The 22,775-nt window shown below is 44.7% G+C and overlaps 1 protein-coding gene across 1 annotated transcript in view; it reads right to left on the bottom strand.

The window, feature by feature from the left end:
• The window catches only part of NFIA (nuclear factor I/A), a gene marked incomplete at its 3' end in the record, with an annotated part of 115,735 nt that overhangs the window by 68,563 nt on the left and 24,397 nt on the right, over positions 1-22,775 (bottom strand). The window contains exon 4 of the mRNA XM_010182319.1: positions 12,388-12,453. Within this exon, the coding sequence (XP_010180621.1) occupies positions 12,388-12,453 (66 nt within the window). The remainder of the gene's footprint in view (positions 1-12,387; positions 12,454-22,775) is intronic.

Here is a 22,775-nt window from a genome sequence, read left to right as displayed (position 1 = left end):
GCTGAACCAGGGGAGTCCGAAGCCCTCTGGACACAGAATTAGAGGGCTATAAAATAAAAGAGAGGGGTTGTTTTGTTTTGTTTTGAAATTTACTGTGGAAATATCTGCTGAAGATTAGATTGTATAAATGAAAATACAGACGCTGGGCATGGAAGTGAAGTCACTCAGCCAGCTCCACCTTCCCCCCTGGGCCTTCCTCTCCCTTCAGAGCTGCTTCTTACAACTCCTCTGCTGACAAACTTTAATTCACAATAAACCCCATGCAAACCACGTTTCTCTATTTCCTTATGGTCCTATCTACTGTATTGCTTGGGTTTTCTCTCCAGAAGGCTGTTATACCCCCCCAGACCCACCAACACTGCCTAAGTCCAGCGGGAAGAGGCTGCTGGATGTGGGGACCAGCAGCAGAACAACGCGCGATGGCCGAGGCTCTGTTTGATTGCAAGTTTGTGTTTGGTAGGGCAGGATGCCCTGTCTGCATTCCTCCACAGACTAAGAATGGACATTTATTAACAAGTACTCGGGCAGGCGGCCCGAAAATCCAGACTCCTGGCTTTGGATCGCACGACAGAGAGGGGCAGTGACCCCCGTTGGTGTTTGCTGTTCTTCTACAGACACATGTTGGTGTGATGGGACATTCACTTCCTCAGGTTCAGGCCAAGGTTAGGCCAGAACATAGACTAAGTTTATTTTCTCTGTGTAATCTGCAGACTGTAGCCCAAAGAGGGCCTCCGAATTCACTCATTATGAGGATATTTTGAGGGTTTCGAAGGTTTCGCTGATGAGCGACAGTCAAGAGTGAAAATGGAAAAGGACCTCAGGGACCTTTACATTAAACTAAAGCAACTCGGGTGAAAAGGAAACCCATCCACTACGGTTTATAATGCGTAAACATCCATCTCTTCCCTGCTTCTTCTTCGCCTGCATTACTGCAATACAGAAATAAAGGACAAAATAATGATGGATGGATTTTGGACGACTCAAGAGTTCAACTCGGGATGGATGCGCTCCCAACATTTCAGATCCTTATCTCATTGCAATTGGAATAGCTGAACCTCTCTTGTCTGCAAAATTAGGCAAGACATCCTGTGAGAATGGGCTCTTTTTCACAGAAGTTCAGTCCCCAGGCGCATGAAGGAATGAAAACAAGAAATGGAACAGAACATTTTAACTTTTGAATAATGGCTTCATTTGGGCAGTGCAGAACAAAACCTCGCTGGAAGAGCTGAGGAGGAAGCTCTCGCTGCCAGTATGCCCATCCCCAGACGCATTCTTCCACAGAGCGCATAAACACTTCTCTAAAGTGATCATTTATCTAAGAAACTCCCATTTTGTCCAAGTCAAGAGAAAAACAGAAAAGGGAAGAAAGCACACGTGGGCAGCAGATAACTTCTACCCTGAAGAAACCATGCAACCAAGTCCGCCTGCCCTGCTAGATCCATCTTTTTTGGTCTACTCTGGCTTTCTGGGATGAGCAAGAGAGGGGTGGGAGACTTCCTCGAGCAGCAGAACCTCAGGTCCAGAGCATTTACAGCATCAAGCTGCAGCATCTCAGTTTTAAACCTGCCTGAGGTTCAACAGAGGGAGAAGAGTTCCCAGCAGCTCCAGTATCTCCACTGGTTACAGAGGGAGAGAGAGGATTTTAGGCTCGTATCTGGTGCCTCATTTTAAAGCCTAATGATAGGTGGGATGAAATCCAAGCCTTAGTCCATACACCGTGTTAGCATAAACCTGAAATTGTGCTTTCCTCCCCGTATCTTGCCACAGGAAATCTCTCTTGTCATGCCTTGCTTTTTTATCCTTACATTTATATCTACTTTTGTTTGTTTCTTTTAAATTCAGACTGTAAACTACAAGCATTGCTGAGTTATCCTTGTGTCCCTGTCCTTCATCTGGTTCATTTGCAGGAGGGAATAATGATCTGTCACCAAGGTAAATTCATTACCCGGCAGATAATGCCACAGTGTTTCTGCTGCCCATTTCACAGTAAGACATTCTTCTTCAATGATGCTGCATCTCTGTTCTCGTGGGAACAGTTTACGGCTGACATGGCAATAGTAGTAATAACAACTTACATTTATATTGTACACAGCACGATCTTTACTTCTCTCTCCTCCCTGTCCTGCTGTAAGCGCATCCTTCATGGCCGTGACAGACAGAAATCTGGATTCCCGACACTGGGCTGCCCCACTCCTCAGCCGTTAGCTCGGGCTGTCATAACTTTTCCAGCCCCTTTTTTTATTGCTTTAAATTGAGCCGTGGGCCACTACCATGTCATTGCTCGATGCCTTCCCTCCCCAGAATCTGTGGGGTGCCCCTCCTGCCTCAAAACCTCAGTCCGTGGAGCTGCCGTCCATCTCCTCCATCTCCTCTTCCCGTCCTCCCGCAGCTTGAGCTATGGCACGCTCTGCTGTACGGTAAAATTGGCTCCCCTTGGCACGGCGTGGGGACGCGGCTGGCTCTCTGCAGTCTGCTATCGGAAATGTCCTCAAAGTGAATCCCCTGATTTTTAAGGACTTTGAGGTAAGAACATGTGGGAGGATGGCAGGGGGTCTGCGCTGCAAAGCTGGGCAGGTGGGGACAAGCCCCAAGCACCAGCGGGTTTTCAGATGGGGTTGCAGCTGTCAGAGAGCCTCCTGTTACTGATACGATGTTAAGGAACAGAAGTAGAAAAATAACAGGGATGGGAGCGAGGTGCCGGGTCCTGGCTTCAAGTGCGAGTGAAGGAGGGCGGGAGGTGATGATTAGAGACACTCTACAATGATTACATTAATTGAACCTCATGAAAATGGAAAACAATGGCAGCGTATGATAATAAAACCCACGTACATCGCTTGTTTACTACACAGTGCTTCACTGACTACGGATTTACTCTGGGGCACAGCAGGAAACTTTTCTCCTTTAAATTTAATCAGCCCTCTTTGGCTCTCTTTTTTTTTGGAGCAAAATACCAGCTATCAGATCTGTGTTTCCCACCCGCTCCTCAGTGCAGTGTCTGAAGGTGATGGTGTGAACTCACTCAAGAATGTGGAGGCATTTTATAAATCACTGGGTGTTGGCAGGAGGGGGAGAAGGCAGAGGGATGATCCCGTTTCCTGCACACCCTCGGCACTAACTCCCAACCGTCAAACTCCAGCATTTTCTTCGCTTGCAGCAGTGGTTAACAAAAATATTAAGGTTGCAGACATGAAACGCACGTAGCAAGCAGCACATTTAATCGACTGGCACCTTCCCACCACCTCGCCGCCAGAATCCACCCGGACACTGTCACAACCCAGAAAAAAGAGTTGTAGGATTGAAGATACGGCACTGAGGGGAGAAAGCGGAGCAGAAACGAATAACACGAACTGCTGTAAACAACTCGTGGTGCCTCTGCGTGCAGATAACAGCAGCAGAGTTAAAGGAGCGTATTTACACGCGTGGCTCGCTCGCCTCACCTTCCTCCTGCCCCCTTTTGCCACATTCGCTACCTCGCTCCTGGGAAAATATTTGCAAACCACTGCAAATAAAAGTCTCCTTCTCACTTTCCAAGAAACCGATCTGGTATTTTTCCATCTCAGTCGCACTAGGGCCAGGCTCCGGAGGGGATTTTCTTTAGAGTCACCCTAAACTTTCTTTCCATTTCCTATCTAGCAACATTTGCAATTAAAAAGCACTGTCTGCAATTAGAAAATAGCATCTGATTAGCTCCACAAGTGATTTTTCTGGCAGCCTGGTCTCACCGAAGTGCTCTCCCTTGGCTATAGCAAGTCCAACAGAGCTGTGTATTGCTCCTCATGTGCACCTCTTTGCTTGTGTACACAACTTCAGCCTTACAAAATCAAGGCCACTCGGAAAGCACCTGATTAACCCACGAATCTGCCGTATATGCAGATATATAGATTTTTCTCTGAGTGTGCAAACCACATATGAGGATGAAGACTGGAATGCATCTGAATGAAAATCACCTTGTACCTGTAAAGCCAGGTATGATTCATCTGCACCACATACAGAAACCAGAGGAAGGTGTGAAGTAACACCATACATTTTCATAGTATATACATGTACTTGGCAAGGCCTGGAGTCAACAGAATACCTCCTGCTCTGGTCAGGAATTCAGAACACAAGAACACACCAGCACCATCCCTTATCGCAGCTCTGACATTCGTGGCCGAATGGACCAAGCCCTGGCTGGGGCAGCAGAGGCTTGGGTGCTGATGGTCCCAAATACGGTGTAAATAGGAGGAAAATAAGGTTTGTCCTGCAGTGCCAGGCTGCAGATGAGCTGGTGAAGGTCCCCCATGGTTCAAGTCCCTTGGCACACCTTGAACTTCCAGTGGTTTGGCCACAAAGGGCACAATTTTGGCCAGGCAGCACTTCTGAACGCAGGAGAGCAGCGCGAGGCAGCCAGGATTCGGCTGTTGCGATCCCACTCACTTCAACAGCCACCAGAGACACCACCTAAATAGATGTGATGTAATGAATACTTCGGATAAGCGGCTGATTTCAGCGTGTGCTTTTATCCACGGGCTCCGTATTTATAGTTCAAGCCTATTCAATTAATGCGCACACCCTACAAGAATTAAACTACTAATTATCACATTTTACCGTGGTTCACAGAACTTTCATCAGATCTAGTAAATGAAATCACGAGTTCACCAGAAGAAGCTTTACTGCGCCAAATTATGTCAAGGGTATAGCATGTTGATAATAAAAGATCACTTGGTTGGAAGCCTAACCTAGAAGGTTGGGGAGGCGTAGAAAGTTCACATTTTGGATCTCGCTGCTCTGGTGTGGGCGTTTTGTGTTTTTTTTTTTCTCGGTTATTGTGGAAGACAATTTTCCTGCAAGTAAAATTTTCCCTTTGTCTTACATTACAGGCGTTAGGAAATTCTTACGCCGAAAGACAAACAGGTTTGGGGTTTGTTTTGCAAGTTAGGCCTTGGCATGGCATTCCCTTCCCACTAATAAACTCCCTAGAAAATGAAAAGGATGCTCATACCACAAATAAACTTTTTTCCCTAAGTGCCCTAAGCTTCTTGGTGGTGTTCAAAGGTATCCTCCAGACTATGGTCCGAGTTGTGTGTGGACACAACTCTCGGCTGTTAATTAAGCAGCAAGTCTCTCAAGAAGATGTATGAACTAAAAACCTATTTGTAGTGAAAATTTGGGATTGCTTATGGCAATGTCCTTCCCAGGACCCTAGGAGGACCAGCTAAAGTTCACATGGAGGCATCTCTCAACACCTCAAGGTTGGATGTAGGTAGAAGGGGCTGGCAAGGGGCAGAGGAGGGGGCAACAACCTGGGGGGCAAAGCAAAGCCTTGGTCCTGCTGAGAAAGGGGGAAAACACGCCTGGAGGAGGCATGGGGCAGCCCATTTCCAAGCTGCCCTCTCAATGGCCCTGGCTGTTATCTCGTGGATAAATATACACGGAAAGGAATGGAGCGACAGAATAAAAACCTACTTTGAAATGACTTGGGATAATCGCAGCTGTATTTATGCACCTTATCCACTGGAAAGGTTCATCGTCTTTTTCCTGTAGCCGCGCACGGAGAAATAAAAATATAGACCCTAGCCACATTTTGATTTCTCCTTCCCTTTGCAGCATTTGGCCTCTCCAAGCGTAATGAACGTTTCATGTCTTTCAAGCGCTGCTTTGTCATGCTACAAGCATTCATTTCATGCTTTGAATATTTCCTGTCATCCTCGCCTTGGATGAATTTTGTGTGGGAACGCGTTGCTTGTGAAGGTTAATGGTTGGCAGCAGCGAAAATCCAAGTCCCCTGTCAATCTCTGAGTCTCAAACGCCGCAGGTCACTGATGAGACAGGCTCTTGCTCGGCCTCGGCCTCGGCTGGAGGACTGACCCCGGCTGACAACTGCGTATCTCGGCCGATTGACAGTCACCACCCTCCGCTGCTGCCGTCGCAGGGTCCCCTCCAGAGAGCGCCTGCTGCTGATAAGCAGGAGAAATCCTGAGCCCAGCACAGGGCCCACTAAATCCTGGGAAAGCTGCAACGGGGCCTCACAATCTGAACCACAAAATCTTTTGACTTTGACTGCAAATCTCAATGAAAATATGGTACTAAAGGGGGAAATGGTGTTTTCTTTCCTAATTATTCCAACACTTCTTCATGACAGTAATGAAACTGGCTGGGAAATACAACTGAATGCCATAAAGTTTCAATTCTAGACTACTAGGATTAAAATGCTGCATTTCTAGGTCTTGTTGGAAGCTATCTGTAATGAAATAAGATGAAAAAAATGCAAGACTAAATCACACCCGAGTTAACTTTATAACCAGACATATCTGCTTTTGTTTCCTGGGGAAACGCTGGCTCCCAGAACTGCCCACACGTGCTCTGTCTCAGGGGTGAGGAAGCCCAGGTTGGGCCTCACCAGACCTTTGTCGGCTGACGGGTGCTGTTAGGGTCAACAACCAGCTCTGTCCAGTGCATGGAAGACAGGAGAGTTCAGTCCCACCAGGGCTTCGGCCACAGCTTTCAAGCCTGGACAAAGCTCCCCATCACCGCTCCCTGCAGACAACGAGATCCGCAAGGGTGCAAATCCACTCCGAATTTGGGCCTGGCAAGTTGCAAAGGTGCAAACAAGCTGACATCGCCAGGAGCTTTGGGTTCAGCGCCAGCGATGAGATTCCTTATTGAAAATGCTATGGGCTTTTTTTTTTTTTTTTAGGCTTTTTCTAAAGCAAAGTTAATTTTAGATTAGTCCCTCAGGCTGTGATAACTCCTCAGTGTTGCTCTGTAAACAAGAGAGGAGAGTCTTCTTGCATTTATAAGATTCTGATGCAAATGATGGCATGAACAAGAACACTAATAAAAGCTGCCGTTGCTGTATTTGCGACTGTAACTGAGAGAAAACTTTCTCTGCAAGGCTTGGTTATCTGCTGCAAATGAGGTGTTTCGGGAATGTCAGCCGCCTAGGACGATGCACTTTCTAACAGCACTGGTTTCAGTGTTGTGTGTTTGGAGAGGTGCTCATGTCTATGCACTCCCCAGGTGGGAATCATCCAAGGACGGGTGACCCAGAGACACCTCCAGTCCTTGCAGTGCCTCTTTGGTCAGTGTAAACCTGGCTGGCATCGAGCTCAGATGCAGCCGGACCCCACCTGGAGTGGTGGGGATGGGCTCGGCATGGCCTGAGGAGCAGGGATGGCCTGGGAAGGTGGTCTGGGTTCACCAGTTACGAATTTGGCTGTTGGAGATTTGGAGGGCTCTCAGCTACCTTTGGACTTTCAGTGTAGTTGAGTGGTGGGGACAACCCCAAAGAACAGCCATAATCCACTCTGCACCTGAGAGATGTGCCGAACCCTCGGTTTAGTGCCCTGAACCCCCCAGATCCACTGGCTGAGGCCACCTCACTGCACCAAACCAGACCACCAGGTTTTGGGACCAGCAACCCCAGCCCGTTGGGGCAGGCAGGCAGGTCGCTCCACAAGCTGCTTTCCCATTTAACCAGGTTGCACAAAATCCCCTCCTTCCTTTCACCAAAGCTGTGTGATGCCCACCATGGCCAGCCCTGCCTCCAGAAAAGGAAACGTCTCCTTCCCGCCATTGCCTTCTCTTTTCCTCCACAGCTGGAAGACCTGAATTTCTTCCTTTATGTTTCTGGGCATGGAAAAGTAAGCATACACTTAAAGACTTTTTTACAGGTTTAATACTCGAGTCCAGCCCTACTTAAGCAAAGAATTCACAGCTGATGATATGTACAAGTCCAGTGTAATTACTGCAGGGCTGAAAAACGAGTTCTGTGAGTTACGGTACATCATTGTTTTCCTTTTTTCTTTCTTTTTTTTTTTTTTTTAGTGTTACAAAGAACAATGTGCCTTTCATTTCCTGCAGTGCTGGTAAGGTACTTGCAGCTCAAAGCGGCAAGAATACATTAAAACTAAAAAGCATTTGGTTTGTGCATTAAACATTTTTTATTTTTTAGATAAATACCTCTCCCCTTACAGAAACTGTCTGAGCAATGAGTTTGGCACACATTTGCCATCAGCTGTAACAGTGCCTGCTGCCTTGCTCACTTGAAATGGGAGCATTTACCAACTTCTTTAAAGAAGAATTTGCTGATCGACAATTAAAGCGGTGAGTTATTTGAGTTATCCAACAGCAGTAGCGCGTGTTGGACAGACACCAGAGGTCCGTCCCAAATGACACAGCACCTTCTGCTCTGCACAGCGCCCTCGGTGCGCACCTTCCCGCTGCCGTTATTAATTTGCCAGTGCCACCACATCCGACACAACCGCCGCCCGCTGGATGCCTGACACCCCTTTACTGATGGTTGTACCACAATTATTCACCAGTTCGTGTTACCTCCTCCTTCCCTTTCCCCACAGTTAAACCCCTCCAAGATGCGACTTTTAATATTCGACGAAGCTCCAATCACAAACATCCCCACTCTGCAGACAAAGTTTTCCTACACAAGTTGAAAGTAATCCCGCTGACAGAAAGAAAATCTACCCGATAGCCGTTTCCACCACTGAAAGGGAGAATAAAAGCCCCGAGAGCGTCCACGGCAGTGCTGAGCCGGGGATTCAGTTGTTGCTGATCCCCAGGCACGCAGGCTGCCCATTTTGTCATCCTCAGTTCACTGAAAACTGGCTTGTTTATCAAATACACCACCACACCGGCGCCTTTAACACGCTTTTAAAATCAATAACTTTTTTTCTTTTTCTTTTTTTTTTTTTGATTGCGTGAATTGCAAAATTGCTTTGCAGTGCCAGCTGAAACGAAGCTTTTACATACCATTAGGCAACTACAAAAGTGGGGAATTTTCCACCGGGGTGTTCCACCCAGCCGGGCAGAAAAAAACCCCCCTCATTTGAGCAAAATATCAGGACATCGGAACATGCTTCTGCCTTTCCAATGAAGCTGCTGCTCCCTTTCATCATCCCTCCTACAAATTTCCTTATCCACATCACAAACAGACAAAATCTGGGGGTTTTGCCTCCCCAAAAAGCTCTTTCCCACGCAAAGGGAGCTGCACAAGCACCGTGCACACTGTGGGGTTGCATGTCGGCGTCCCCTTGGGTCCAGGAGAAGATATCTGGACCTTGGACCATGTGTGCATAACCTGTCTCACCCGCACATCTGCTTTTCATGACCGCCATGCTGGATATCTCTAGAAAACAATAAAATCCTTAATATTTCTCTCAATTTTCACAGTAGTGACCAGGTGACTGCCTGAAAACTCCTCTGACTTAGTGAAGGCTGAGTTGGGGTTAAAGCCACCACCACGAGCAGAAGATGTCACCATCGTCTCTGATTCTGCTCCAGAAAATGCAACTGTAAAGCCTACGAGAAAAAAGGAGTGGCTCTAAGAAAGAAAAGCTTTTTTTTTCCCCCATGAACTTCACTTTAACGAAGGTTAGACGTACAGGCTTTCCAAAATACCACAAACAATTTAAAATGATAAATTAAAATCTGCAGTAGGAGGCCTTCTTTTTCAGGGCTGTATAGTTGACCCTTTTGAACCTACATTACTCAAGGTATGCAAAATATATGTGTATAATAAATAGCTCCACAATTTATGGAGTGGAACAGAAAGGATATTAACAGGCAAGTAGAGAGGCTGTATAACCCTCACAAGGCCTTTAAAGATTTATTTTTTTAAAATGAAGGAATGCATGCATGTAAAAGGTAGTACTTAATCGATACGCCTCTTTGTGCCTTCCAGAAACGCATGCAAAACGCTTCCAAACCTGCCCTCGATCTGGCCGCTCTGCTGCTAGTGCCAGGGGGAATAAGATTATTCACAATACTCTTTGATTTCAAAATAAAATGAAATTCCTCTCTGTGTGGGCTCATTCCCACTCTCAGTAAAATCACTTAGGAGGCTCCCATCGGGATTCGGATCCGGCCCCGTGGAAGTGGGTCTGGAGCAAAGGTAGCACCAGGCCGTTAATGTGATTGATGGTGTCCGTTCCTGTGCATGCAGTCTGTCATCCTCTCAAGCCTGCAGTTCTGCTTTCATCCTCCCGGCCAGGAGATAAGGGCTGCGGATCTGCACTCATCTGCACTGCGGGCCGGGGGCTGCGTGGTTGGGGGGAGCAGCCTCTTCAGGGCCGCCAAATTGCCATGGGGGGTGCATACAGCAAAGCTCCCCCACAGGGGCTGCAAAGGGCACAGAAGCGCTTGGGAGGCTTCTGCTGCGGTAGGGGGGGGGAAAACCCTTTACTAAAACTGAGAAAATAAGAAAAAATCCTTTTATTAAAAGAAAAAAAGTACCTTTTGCAGGTCGCCAGCAAAGTTTCCAGCATTCACTAAAAGCTTGTTCTACTCAGGCTCCAAATCGGAGAGGTTTCATTTCACTCGGCTCTTACAGATTTTACATTATTAAACACTGGCATTGCTGCTTTTTAGGGCGGTCGTTGAGTACCAGGCTTTCTTCAGCCTGAGAAACTGCAGGTTTAATAGCTGTGAAAGAATATTATCTAAACACGAAATAATAACATGCCTGGTGCCTAATACATTCTAAATTAAAATATGATTTAATAAGCATAGGCAACATATTCCCCACCAAAAAAAAAATAGCAGAATTGGCAGAACAAAAATCACAGTTTAGTCAGTTCTTCTCTTAACCTCGCAATCCTTTGGCTACAAATTAGAATTTCTGTGAACAGGATTGATAAGGGAAATTAGGCACTGCCTTTCAGAAACAACAGAAACGTTTTAAGACGGAATGTTTAGAGACGAGCAGCACAAAATCTATCAAAATATGAAACCTTTTCATATTTCAGTGGGAGGAAACTACAAGAGCCCCAATAGCCAAAATCTTACCGGCAGAATAAGCCCTATGTTCTGTGTCCTGCAACATCAGCTCATATTTTCAAGTTTTTATGTACCTAAACCTCTTCTTTTTCCCTTAATTTTATCTGCCATTTAAACCCTGATCCAAATGCAATCCAGATCTGGATGCAGCCATTCTTCCTCACTCCAACTTGTTCAGTTGCTAATAAAGTCCCTAAAACTCAAACTGAACACATGCAAAGCTGCAGGGATTTGAGGCACAAGCAGTGAAAGGGCAACCACAGGTGTATTATCATAGATACAACATTTCTACATGAGATGGATTTAGATGTCCCAAAAATGGTGACAGGTTTTAGACATAAACCCTTCACACAAATTCTTCTTTCCTGTGTATGCACAGTAGTGCCCTGTACAGCAGATCCCCATCTACATTTAGGTCTTTTAAAAAACTCCTGGTTATAGATAAAAGAAAAGTCAAGAAAAACTCTTAATAATAATCCCTTTCACTATGGGAGACACTATTGTTCAGTCCTAAATACAAGTAGTAAAACAAAACTCAGTTACCAATGGGCCAACAAAAATCGTTGAGCTCTACTTCACTTAAACAGGAAGAGAAGCTGTACATAGATATATATACACACATACACACACACACACATACACACACACACACACATATATATATACATCCTTTCACGCACAGTCCCTACAGAAATTCCCTATTATCAAGTGTTTTTTTCCAGGCTGCTTTATTCAATGCAAGCCATTGATGCAGCAGAAGCCATGGCTTCTACTTTGAAACTGTCCCAGTCCACAGAATCTCGGTATTGCCAACATTCACAGCCCTGCTGCCACTTCCGAATAAGCCTGAGCTGCTGCCATCCTACACCACGATATTCTGAATACAGAGAGAAGGAGCAACAAGCTGCAGTAGAGCCTCCCCGCCCTGCTTACCCATAGCACCTACAACCTTTAAAGCACACCACCAACAAAATACAACAGACAACGCCAGTATAGGTGTCTATAGGTGCACAGTCCTGCCTTGAAACTCCAATTTTTGGGAGCGCTGGCGCTCCATTTTGGTTGAGCAGATTTGGGCGGTAGAGGATGGGTCTGCAGAAGCGTCTTTCAAAGCAATCATTTTGTGTTTCGCAGGACTATCTGAGATCCTGGTCCCTAAAAGGATGGCTGGCCGCATACCGAAAGTCAGGTACTTCACTGGGTCGTGTGAGAGCATCGCTAAAGCAAATGCAGGTAAAAGAACAGAGATAAAATGCAAGCGGTGAAGCACACACCCCTGGAGGGTCATGACTCACGGCCCAGGGACAGGAAGCTTTGCTACGGAGGAATAAGGATAAGGCTTGCATACAGCAGGCTCTTCATGGCATCTCCCTAATTAAAATTATTTTGAAAGGGGGGAAAAAAAGAAAGGTCTCTCTCCAGCACTGGAGAAACAAATGCTACTTTAGATTTGTGAAACAGCAGCATTTAAACTATTAGGAGAGTACATAACCTAACTGTAGCTATCACGTGCCAATTATTCTGAATAATCTTTTTGTATTCGACACAGGGAAAAAAATGTTTATAAATATGGGCTGTTTTAACATCCCAAAGCAGGAGCAGCAGGTAAGAACTTACCATTTTCTGGCTGGTCCTTAATATCAGCTTCACTTGGCTGGCTGGGACTTTCAGATTGACTTGAATCTGAAAAACATAAAATACAGCCAAAAATTACAGGGTCTGCTGTGGAAAATAGATCAGAGGCGCCAGACTTCCTCCAAAGGCTGAGAGCACAAACTAAGGACAGGAGTGTGGCACTAGGACATGATAATGCAAAAGTCCCGTGCTTAGGTAAGATTTTTGCTAGAAAAAAATAGGGGAATTTTGTTGACGGCACTCCACAGAGTGCTTGGGGTGTGCGTGAGCATAAATTAAGCTCTGAGAATCCTTCTTGTTAGAGAAGGCATATTTAAACTACTCTCCTACATGGTTTTTATAATGCAGCCTCTATGTTGTATACAAACCAGAGCCTTAATCCAACACATAGTAAAGTCTCAAAACATATTTTCGAGCAGGGACAGAAAGGTAACTAAGCAACCCCACAAAGTCGTGGAGGTCGTTGTCTACACATTTCTGGAACAAAAATCTGCAAAACTGATAAAGGAGCTGATTTCTGTCATGCTTTCGCAGCGGTTACCGTACTACGAGACCACTGAAACAAATGAGAGCAGACACTGGATGAGCTGCTCGAGAACTTCCCTCCAAAGTCCCAGCTAACGCTCTCCATCGAACACAATTCATTTGCCTAAAATAATAAAACGACTTAGAAAAGGATATGTGTAAATATGAGCAGTTTGCATTTTTTACACTTTATTAACTCTACTTTATGTGAAGATGATCGCTCTTTGGTTCAAAAATTATTCTTACTAGAAGCTTTAGTCGAATACTATTTTCCCTCTTAATTATTTCTATCCCTGTGAATTTCAGAAAAAATCGACCCGTGTGAAAATATATTCTTAAAAAAATCCCACAAATTACAGGCTTTGCAATTAGTACAAATAGAGAAAGATATCCCCTCTGCCCGAAATTGTTCTGCAATTTACTGATCCCATCAAAAAAGTTTTTGCTGTGAAACAAAACTTTGAAAATGAAACCACTTGCGACTGCACCAAAACCATCCCCAATCGTGGCCAACCTGTTTTCTGACTGCACCTTGACTTAGCAGGGTTCAGAATTAGCTGTCTGAAATTTGACCACATTTCAGTGCGAAGTCAATGCAAGATCAAAAGGTCACGACACTTAACTGTGATTAAATTGAAAATCTTACATCTATTGCAACCGAGTGATAACACCACCCCTTCTTTTTCTTTGAGGTATTAATAGTGCTGGAAGAAGCAGTACTACTACTGACCTTGGGTCAAGCAATGGTAATTTATTGCTTTAAAAAGGTTCCTTGCTTTTAAGCAAATGAAGATTTTAATTACCGCAGAGCACTATAAAGAAAACGCCTATTTTAAATATTCAAATTTTTTTTTTTACCTGCTGACTGTATGCATTCAGAAGCTTAGAGGGCAACCTTGTATAAATTAAAAACTACAAGTAAAAAAAGTGCTCACAAAACAAATTTTGATAAATCTCAGAATATTCAGCAAAGAAAGCTTCAGTCCTGACACCTCTATTTAAAAGCAATGAAATTCTCCTAAAAAGTGTTATCTTTCCCAGTGTGTCCAGAATCCATTTCCTCTCTTTTCTATTTATTATTTTTAATAATTTCTCCAATGAAGCTCAGTGAGCAATTTTGCAATTCTGTTTTAAATGTTGCTCTTCTGAGTTCTCTTTGACTGAAGCTCAAAGCAGTGCCAGCAGAGAGACCCGGGCTAACATGCACAGTGTGGTTATATTCCGGACACCAGATTTTGGCAAGAAGTTTCATGTTTCCAATACCGCAAAGGTAGAAACAAAGGTAAAATATTCAGAATGTAAAATATTTAGTTAACATTCAAAGTCAACATTCAATGGATTTCACTGTACAGGGCAGGCATTAGGCTTTTGCTTATTTTTTCGGTTTTTGCTTTTCCTCTAGCAAGCCACCTTTCAATCAGCGCTCGGCCTTTATGTTTAAAGCAGGGTCAGAATTCAACAAAAAAATGATATATTTGAAAAAGATACTGCAGAAACAGGAGACTCAGAGCATGTTTTCCTGGTGAAATTTTGGAACACTGGGGCAAAGCGGCGCGAGGGCCGAGGCCTGGGAGGGAGCTGGGCCTCGGCCTGGCAGCCCGGAGCAGCCCTGCAGGCCCCGGTGGGCAGCGTGGAGCCGGAGCCGCTCCTGGATTCGGGGAAACAAAAGTACTTTTGTTTTTAGGGAGGGCTGTTTTTCCACCACCAAAGCAAGTGACACAAGAGAGGCTCTACTGGACATTTGTTTGCACACTGAATCTTAACTTTCCTCTTTTATTACTCTCTTGAATGTGATAACAATTTTCCTAATTCTGTTTCCCTGTCACCCCCCCCCCCCCTTTCTGATGAAATTAAATAGTAATTTCTAGAAAAAAGACAACAAAGGCACAAAGCATTTTTCTTCATGGACAGGCACGGGGCAAAAAAAAAACCTGAGGTAAAATTCAAACCAACGTACACGGCGGCAGAGATCAACGGGGGCTACCGAAAACACGCACTGGGCAAGCGTACGCGCAGCATTGTTATGCAAGGTGGCATCTTGTGGAAACCCCAGATAAGAAGCCTGAGTTAAGGCACTTAGCCAAAATGTTTATATGCAGAATTTTGCTTCCCTGATTTTATTCAGATGCCGCAGATGAACTGGTACATATAAATGCGCTGCCACATGGCGAAGGGATTGGCAAAATCGGAGCCGTTGTATTTTACAGTCTTGCCTAGGACAAGAGAGAGCCTTGCTCAGCCTCCACCACTCGCTCGCTGCTTTTTCAGCAGTTGGCAGGAACTCCTGTCGGGGCTTTTGTGTTGTTTTGCACATGGAAACTTTAAAATCCCGGTTTTCTGCATGTTTCATGTTTTTGCGGGCTCGGCTGCGGCGGGAGGGGGAAGGTCTGTCCTGCTGAGTCAGTTCGCCAAACAGGTGACCGGAGGAATAAATTAATTTTTGCCCATACATAATTGATATAAATGGAAGATCGTTTTCATAAGCATTTGCATTAAATCAATAAAATCACTTACTATAGAGCGGTTTAACAATTCATTTGATTTTCTCTTTTCTATATATTTGATAGCCACTCGGCAAAACAGTATACACTTTATGCCTATTTTCTTTAGCAACAACACTGCCAGTTAAATCCTACCACCTGCAATAATTAGAGCCATTGGAAAACATACAAAACAAAATATACAGTAGATGGGAGCCCCTCTTGAATCCACGGCCCCCTGCGGCAATGAGTTTCATTGGTGCCTTAAGCTAAGGCTGGTAGGAAGCCAAAGAATCTGTATATTACAATAAAGTGCATGTTATTAAGGGGAGGATTTAACTGATTTCAGATGGAGTTGGAAATATTATAGTGAGGAACCACTATTAAGATTGCTGATTTAAAAAAAAAATGAAAAAATCACCAAGGAATCCAGTTTTATGTTTAAGGAAGCTTAACCTTGAATAGCACAATGGGTTTTATTTGGGGGCTTTTTTAGTTGGAGGAAAGTTAGTGGTTGGAATTTTTAACCCTGAACTCTCCGAGTTAGCATGAGTGCGGACACCGGAATCAGGGCTCCTGGGGAAGGGAAGCTCCAGGGGATCTGGTATCAACCCTAATGACGGGGGAAAGGGATAAAACGCATATTGAAGCGATTTTCCCTTCTACTTCCACGAATCAACTATGATTAAGGGATAAAGAGAAAAAACCCACAACAAAACAGCGTAGTTTTTCCAAAGTAGCATTTCCTACGACGTCCCTATTCTCTGCTCCTCTTTGGATCTGTTTCCTAAGCATCCGCTACCCCAAGGGGACCGAGGTGGTTCCAGCCAGGACGCAGCTCTGACCTCAGGGACTTTTGGCTCCAGGACGGATGCTCGGGACTTTTAAAATCCGCAATTTTCCTTTGCAGCTGCAGCTGAGGCTGCGTGGAAGCGGGGCTGGAAGGGAGCGTTGCATTGTTTGGGAGGAATAAAACCTTCCCAGGAAAGCCTGGCCCGTGGACAGGACCAGCATCAGCACACCGACAACGCTGTTTTATTCTGCGGCCCGTGACACAGACAGCAAAGAGTTGACACACTCCTCCACCAAAAAACACTCGTGTGGAGTGTCAGGGCCCTTCCCAGTTCTAAACCATGGCTACCTGAATTGGGAGGAACGGGACGCTTTTTTGGGTAACGGTGCTTTCTCGATGCCCTGGAAAGGGCAAGATGAATCCAGTCCTACAGTGACCACAGGTCTGCGCAAGCTGAATTAAGGGGTGTCAAGACTGTTTTTTCCCTTTGTAGCAGCTAATTCAGGTGCAGACGCATCCATCCTCCAAACAGCAAAGGTGATCCCCGCGTCGTGGAGGGTAAAAAATGAGCGGCGGTGCCAGATGAGCGAGGCTGCGCTGGCACTGCCCATGCTGAGCCTCCACCGCCGGCCCCGCACCTTGCAGAAGCACCGCAGAAAGTGCCCCAGTTAAATTTTTCCATTCGTATCATGTTTTAAAGGGGGGGGTGGTGGAAATATTGTATAATAAACTGACATATTTTATTCAAGTTTCAGAGTCCTATTTGTAATAAAAAATTTATACGGCTGGGTTGCGTCCATGCAATACATTTTTCATCTATAATTTTGGGCATGGATTCTACCAAAGATTTATATACATTAAAAAAAAACAACCACCCAAACCTAAATCATGCTCCTTTATATACAGTCCTACGTGGTGAGCTTAAGGGATTTACAAACAGAAACCAGCACCAGGACTGAGACTTTTTTACACTCACTTTCCCTTCATTATCCTTTCTAATATAAATATATCGGGATCGCCTGATATATGCTACAATTATTATTTATGGCTATTTTGGTGGCTACTGCTGTTTCTTTTAAGGAAGGCCTGGCTCTCCGCTTAACTCCAGCCATCGCTTTCAAGTCAACTTTTATAGGGAGTTCAAAGTGCTTCATTATCATCCACCTCACCGTCGCACAGGCACATACCCACACCAGATTTCCCGTTTTATTTCATGTACAGGACGCCCCATCCCCATCCCCGCAGCTCTCGAATACACTCGGGTAGCGGTAAAATCCCTGCGGTGCCAGCCTGGTTTTTGTTTTGTTTTAGTTTTTTTTTTATAAGGCGAGGACTCTTAATTCCTGTACACTGGGAAAGAGATTATCTTTGATAATGGAAATGTAAATCAAAGCTTGCTGTTGTTTATTCCAGACAGACATTTGTGTGTTAAGTCTGTTTATCAGGCAACACTTTGTCTAAGCCAGGAAGTAGTCAGCCTTTGTACCAAGATGTATGCAAATGATTTTCCCATGAGCCCTTGCCACAAAACTTTTGTGCCATTAAAAAAACACCCCCTCCTCGTTACTTCCTCAGTAAGACGCTCCCGAGCTGCCCAGTAAGCAGACTGGGAACACAACAGCCAGCGAGACGGTGCCGAGGAGCATGAATGGGACCCCAACATGTGCCCGCAGTCTGGTGCCGGGCATTGTGCGCAGACTTTGCGCCTTACATCTGTTTCCCTGGACCAAGGTGGAGGCGAATAAAGACCTCCACGGCCTCACTTTTTAGACGTTCTCCCTTACTTTCCTCCTCCTGAGAGCACGAAACTTCACCCAGCCGCCGCCAGATCCTCGAGCCCTATCGAAACGGTTTCATTTTAAATCAACTCGCTTTGTTCTCGCAAGCCCATACGTGATTTACTGCTATCGTGCGATAGCCTCCGATGTGGGGAATCTGTGTCGTCCCGTATTTGTTCCTCCATATTACAAACAAGTATTTGATTCACTTCTAAATGCTTGTTTTTAAAACGGTTTACAGCCTTTGATTCCTGCTTACTGATTCATTTCTGGAACATTTTCTGTTTATTCCTTTGCAGTAGCAAACGTTAATTTTTACTTAATTCAAATCGTCATCAAAGGCTTCCTTAAGAAATCCCACAGCACAGATTTTATTTGTTATAATAAAATATTCTTAAAGTAAACATTGCGCGACCGTGGCGTTGGTTGTTTTTCTTTTTTAATTCCGAGAGATACAAAAAAAAAAAAAAAAAATCCATTACCCAAAGGATTCAAATTGGTTCAACCCTTTTTCCTAGACAAAATAAACACTTTAAGACTTCACTTGTTTGTATTCTCCTCAGCGGTGCTGTATGCATCACCAGCTAAAAACAAAGCAACTTTTAGCCGCTCAGACAAAATGCAGAAGCTCCCCAAACAACGAAGCGGGGGGGTGGGGGAGGCATTCAGAAAGTCTGACAGTCCATTCAATATGGGGATGATGGCCATAATGCAGCCAGGGTCCCCTCGCTAATTAAATATGCATTGGCACCGTTTTGATCGATGCGAGCCATGGATCAGATGACACACCTGCAAAATCTTCAGCCCGCAGCTCCCGGGAAAAAGGAAAATACAGGCTGGCTCCTTATCTTTGTTTTCAAAGGCTCTCAATTTCTGCGCTTAGATATCTAATTTAATTCTCTCGCCCCTCAGCAAACTGGATTAGGAAAGTCAATACTGCCATTGTGCATCGACAGGAACACACAGCTTTCCTTTGATTCAATTTACCCGTGACCTTTAGACAAAGATAATGACAACTGTCTCAAAGTAAGGTAAGGCCTTGAGGAAGACCCTGCGGTGGGGCCCCCTCGCGCTTTCGGCACCTCCTCCGTGGAGCAAATCCCAAAATAAATGTCCACCAAGTGCCGCGTCCCAACCCCGGGAGCTGGGGCATGGATGGAGGCTGGGAGGTGCCCAGGTCCCCGGACGAAGGACATGCGCCAACAAGAGGGACCGGCTCTTTGGGTCTTTTTGGGCAAGGGAAGGTGCACTAACTCCTAATTTCTGGCTCCGCTACATTGGGATCAATTGTAATGCTGGAGCTAAGGAGAGCCACGGCAGGAGGAGGAAGCGGCACGAGGATTTGGCTGGAGCTGAGCCGAAGCCAATGGAAACGACGTTATTTTCCGATGGGTCTCGCATCAATATTTTTACCAGCCTTCCTACGGGAGATAGCATCTTCCTTAGACATCTGAGATAGGGGAGGACAGAGAACACGCTCTAAGCCATCCGCCCATAATCCACTTTGGTACCTACAGACACAGGTTGGACCTGGAGCAGTGATTCAGGCATCCAAAAATTCATTTTCATTGAGCAGCCCAGCTCCACAAAATGTTCGTTTCCAGGCTGCACAACGTTTTAATTCCGCGGTATATATATATATTTTTTTTAGCTGCGTTTAAAAATACACTTGGCATTTCTAGCTGTGGACCAATATTTTTCTCATGTCTTTTTATACGGATTTGGAGGGAAAGATATTTGTAATGGAAAAAAATATGTGCAAAGTTGGATTGCTAAATTTCTGTAATCTTGGGAAATTAAAAAAAAAAGCAGCCTATGTAAGAGCTACAAGAAACCATATGGATCAACAAGAGTTGCCCTCGTATCCCTGGGAAATATAAATTAACCTACATTTCATCATCATAAACCCCAAAATAAAAAATCTAATTAGAGTCTCTACCCTCAGATTCACTTCTAGAAAATTTGCTTATCCCCCTCACAAAATGATTTACAGTACTTACATCCATTTCTTCGGAGTGATTTAAATTTATTGAATCATTTCAATTTTTAGAGAGCTTCCATTTGGATCTGTATGGGTTTCTAGACATATGCAGCGCTCGGTTATTTAAAATTAATTGCAGTACAATAATTTTAAATTGCTCCACACTATACGAATCTCAAGTGCTTTGAAATATTTGAGCCGTTCTATTTAGGAGCCATCAAACTTCGCAGCGCAGGCGTCCAAGAGTTGTTGGAAAAGCCGAAGGGCTGCGCTGAGGATCCCAAAGCGCAGGTGAGCGCGGCTCCGGGCATGCTCAGTGCGCACAGGTCTGAATTTATAGAACAATTCCCTAAATCCTGCCCAAATGTCAATCTTTAATTAACAACAACTCATTCTGCCACCATTTCGAGCCGCTAAAAAATGGCCAAAACTAGAAAAGCACTGTTATAAAATAATGGCATACATTAAAACTATTATGACTTCTAATGTATATTTATAGAAGATCCTTTTATCCTGGAAATTAAAACATCTTATTAACATTAAGCTAAGCTTTACAATCCCTCTGTGGGAAAGGTGAACATAACTATGCCCGCTCTATGCAGGGCTGAAGGAGGCACGTAGAGGTTAAGTGATTTACCTTCAGGGGCACGGCTACTAAAAGGAGTAAAAAGCACGGGGCCGAGCTCTCCAGACAATAAATATCATTGCCACCAATCCAGCCACTGCGATGGCAGCGGCGCTGACCACTTGGGAAGCCTTCAACTCCATTATCTACAAAATTACTTGTGAGAGTGGCCCCAAAGTCACCTCGAAGGGATATTGCCAGTTATTCTCTGCTTCTGCTTCGCTTGCTTTTTCTCGAAAAACAAGATATTATTTCTCCGTTTCTCAACCGAGTATTTTCCGACTCAATTTAACAACAACAACGGTACTTAGGGTGACTAAAGAGCTGGTTTTGCAATGCCTGACTTTGTGTATAAAGGCAAGGGAAGATAAAACTGCGTGATGAGCATTGGTCAAAGCCTCCTGGTCTGCTTCGATGCAATTTTACGCTGGTGAGTAAACCAACCTCAGCAGAGCAGGATTGTGTCCACCATATGGTGAGACTCCATTGGCAGTGGTACAGCCACCCAATTAATCTCTATCCCCCGCCATCCCCTTGTTATTTATTTATTGTGACAAACTTGGCCTTCTGGGACCCGGCGCCTATTCCCAGGCCGTGCCCATTCCCATCCTTTACCCGGGCCTGGGACCGCTCCTCGGCCAAGGTCATCACCAAGGAGGCTCCCTACACTTCCCCGCGCGGACAGGGAGGAAGAATTGCTCAAAAAGCCAAATTAAACCACTCCCCGACAATGAGCACAGCCGCCTTACTCTGCTTTCCAAAGCTCGCCCATCAGGGTTCAAACATTTCACTTCGCTGAGCCCTCTCCGAGCTGCTCAAGACTTCATTAGCCAGCAAAAAATACAAAGAAAAGCCATCAGAAACTCAACAAATAGGGCAAAACCCTTCACCTCCCCTCCTTTTTCAGCCTCTCCTGCTACACTTGCTCCTAAAATTTATACCTAGAGGTATAAAATTTACCACTGATGAACCAAAAATTCAAGTAGGATTTTATACATCAAATAAAGGATAGTAAAAAAAATAACTAATATCTCGACGAATGGGCCCATTTTCCCTATTAAGAATTATTCTGTCTCACGGACCAAAAGAAAAGTGTTGATAACAAGAATGTGTGAATATTTAAGGAATAAACAAAAGGTGAGCTTATAGTCCATATATCGCGTTACCGATGGGGCAATGTGACCCAGGTTTAGGTACGATATTTTTATTATGGATCCATACAAGCAGCCCCATTTTCACAACTCTCCTTTGTGCTTTTCTAATGTAAAATTAAACCGCTGGCAAAAACACATAGATATATAAAATTATAGAGCAGAAAAAGATGCTGGATAGCTCCGTTCCCTCCATCCCTACCTTCCTCTCTCTTGCCTTTTTTTCCTGAAAACGATTGCAGAAATCCTGCCATCAGCCCAAAGCCTTCCTTGAACTGAAAAGTCAGAGGATTTTGCCCACAAAGAGCTGCCACCGCTCGGTTGTGTTTCTACTCTCACAATATTGCAGACTGCGAAGGAGAAGAGAGAATTACCATAAAAATCGGGCCGTGTTTTGTTGCATCAGTATCGTGTTGGCATCAACAACACAGGCTCGGGCAGGAAAAAAAGCAGCTTTTTGGTAGGCAGCCGACTGTGCTGTGTGTGCGCCACGCCGGTGGAAGGGAAAGTTAAAACTCAGGGAGAAGCAACATCCTGCGGGGAGAAAATATCACGTCCAGCGGCCAGAAATAAGGGAGAAATGGACCTGTAGCCACGTCTCAAAGTGGATCATTAGAAATATAGGAAAGAGTTGGGCATGTATATAGACATATATAAAAGGTAGGATTCCCTCACACACACACACACACTGCAGAAGATTAAGCTTAATGTGTTGACTGAAAATACCACCGAAAATGCATTTTCACTTGGTCCCAGTGCTGTAAAACTGAATTTTGAGGCAGGAAATGAAACCCAGCGAAGGCCGAAGCTCTCCAAAGCCGTAACTACGCCGTGTAGACAAGATTTTAATCCAACTTTGAAAGCCACGGCTATGATCCGATGAGCAGACAGCTTGACTTGATTACATTTTTAAGTTTCAGTTTCTATTTCTGTTTTAAGATGAAAAAGATCATAGAGTGTCAGAAATTTGAATACCGAATAGCGAAAGCTCTTGCAGGTTTAGAAAGCATATAGAAAAGCTGGCAAAAGAAAACGCT

The sequence above is a fragment of the Mesitornis unicolor genome, unplaced genomic scaffold, assembly GCF_000695765.1.
Source record: "Mesitornis unicolor isolate BGI_N332 unplaced genomic scaffold, ASM69576v1 scaffold8994, whole genome shotgun sequence".
Lineage (NCBI taxonomy): Eukaryota > Metazoa > Chordata > Aves > Mesitornithiformes > Mesitornithidae > Mesitornis > Mesitornis unicolor.
This window is presented reverse-complemented; position numbering and strand designations above follow the sequence as displayed.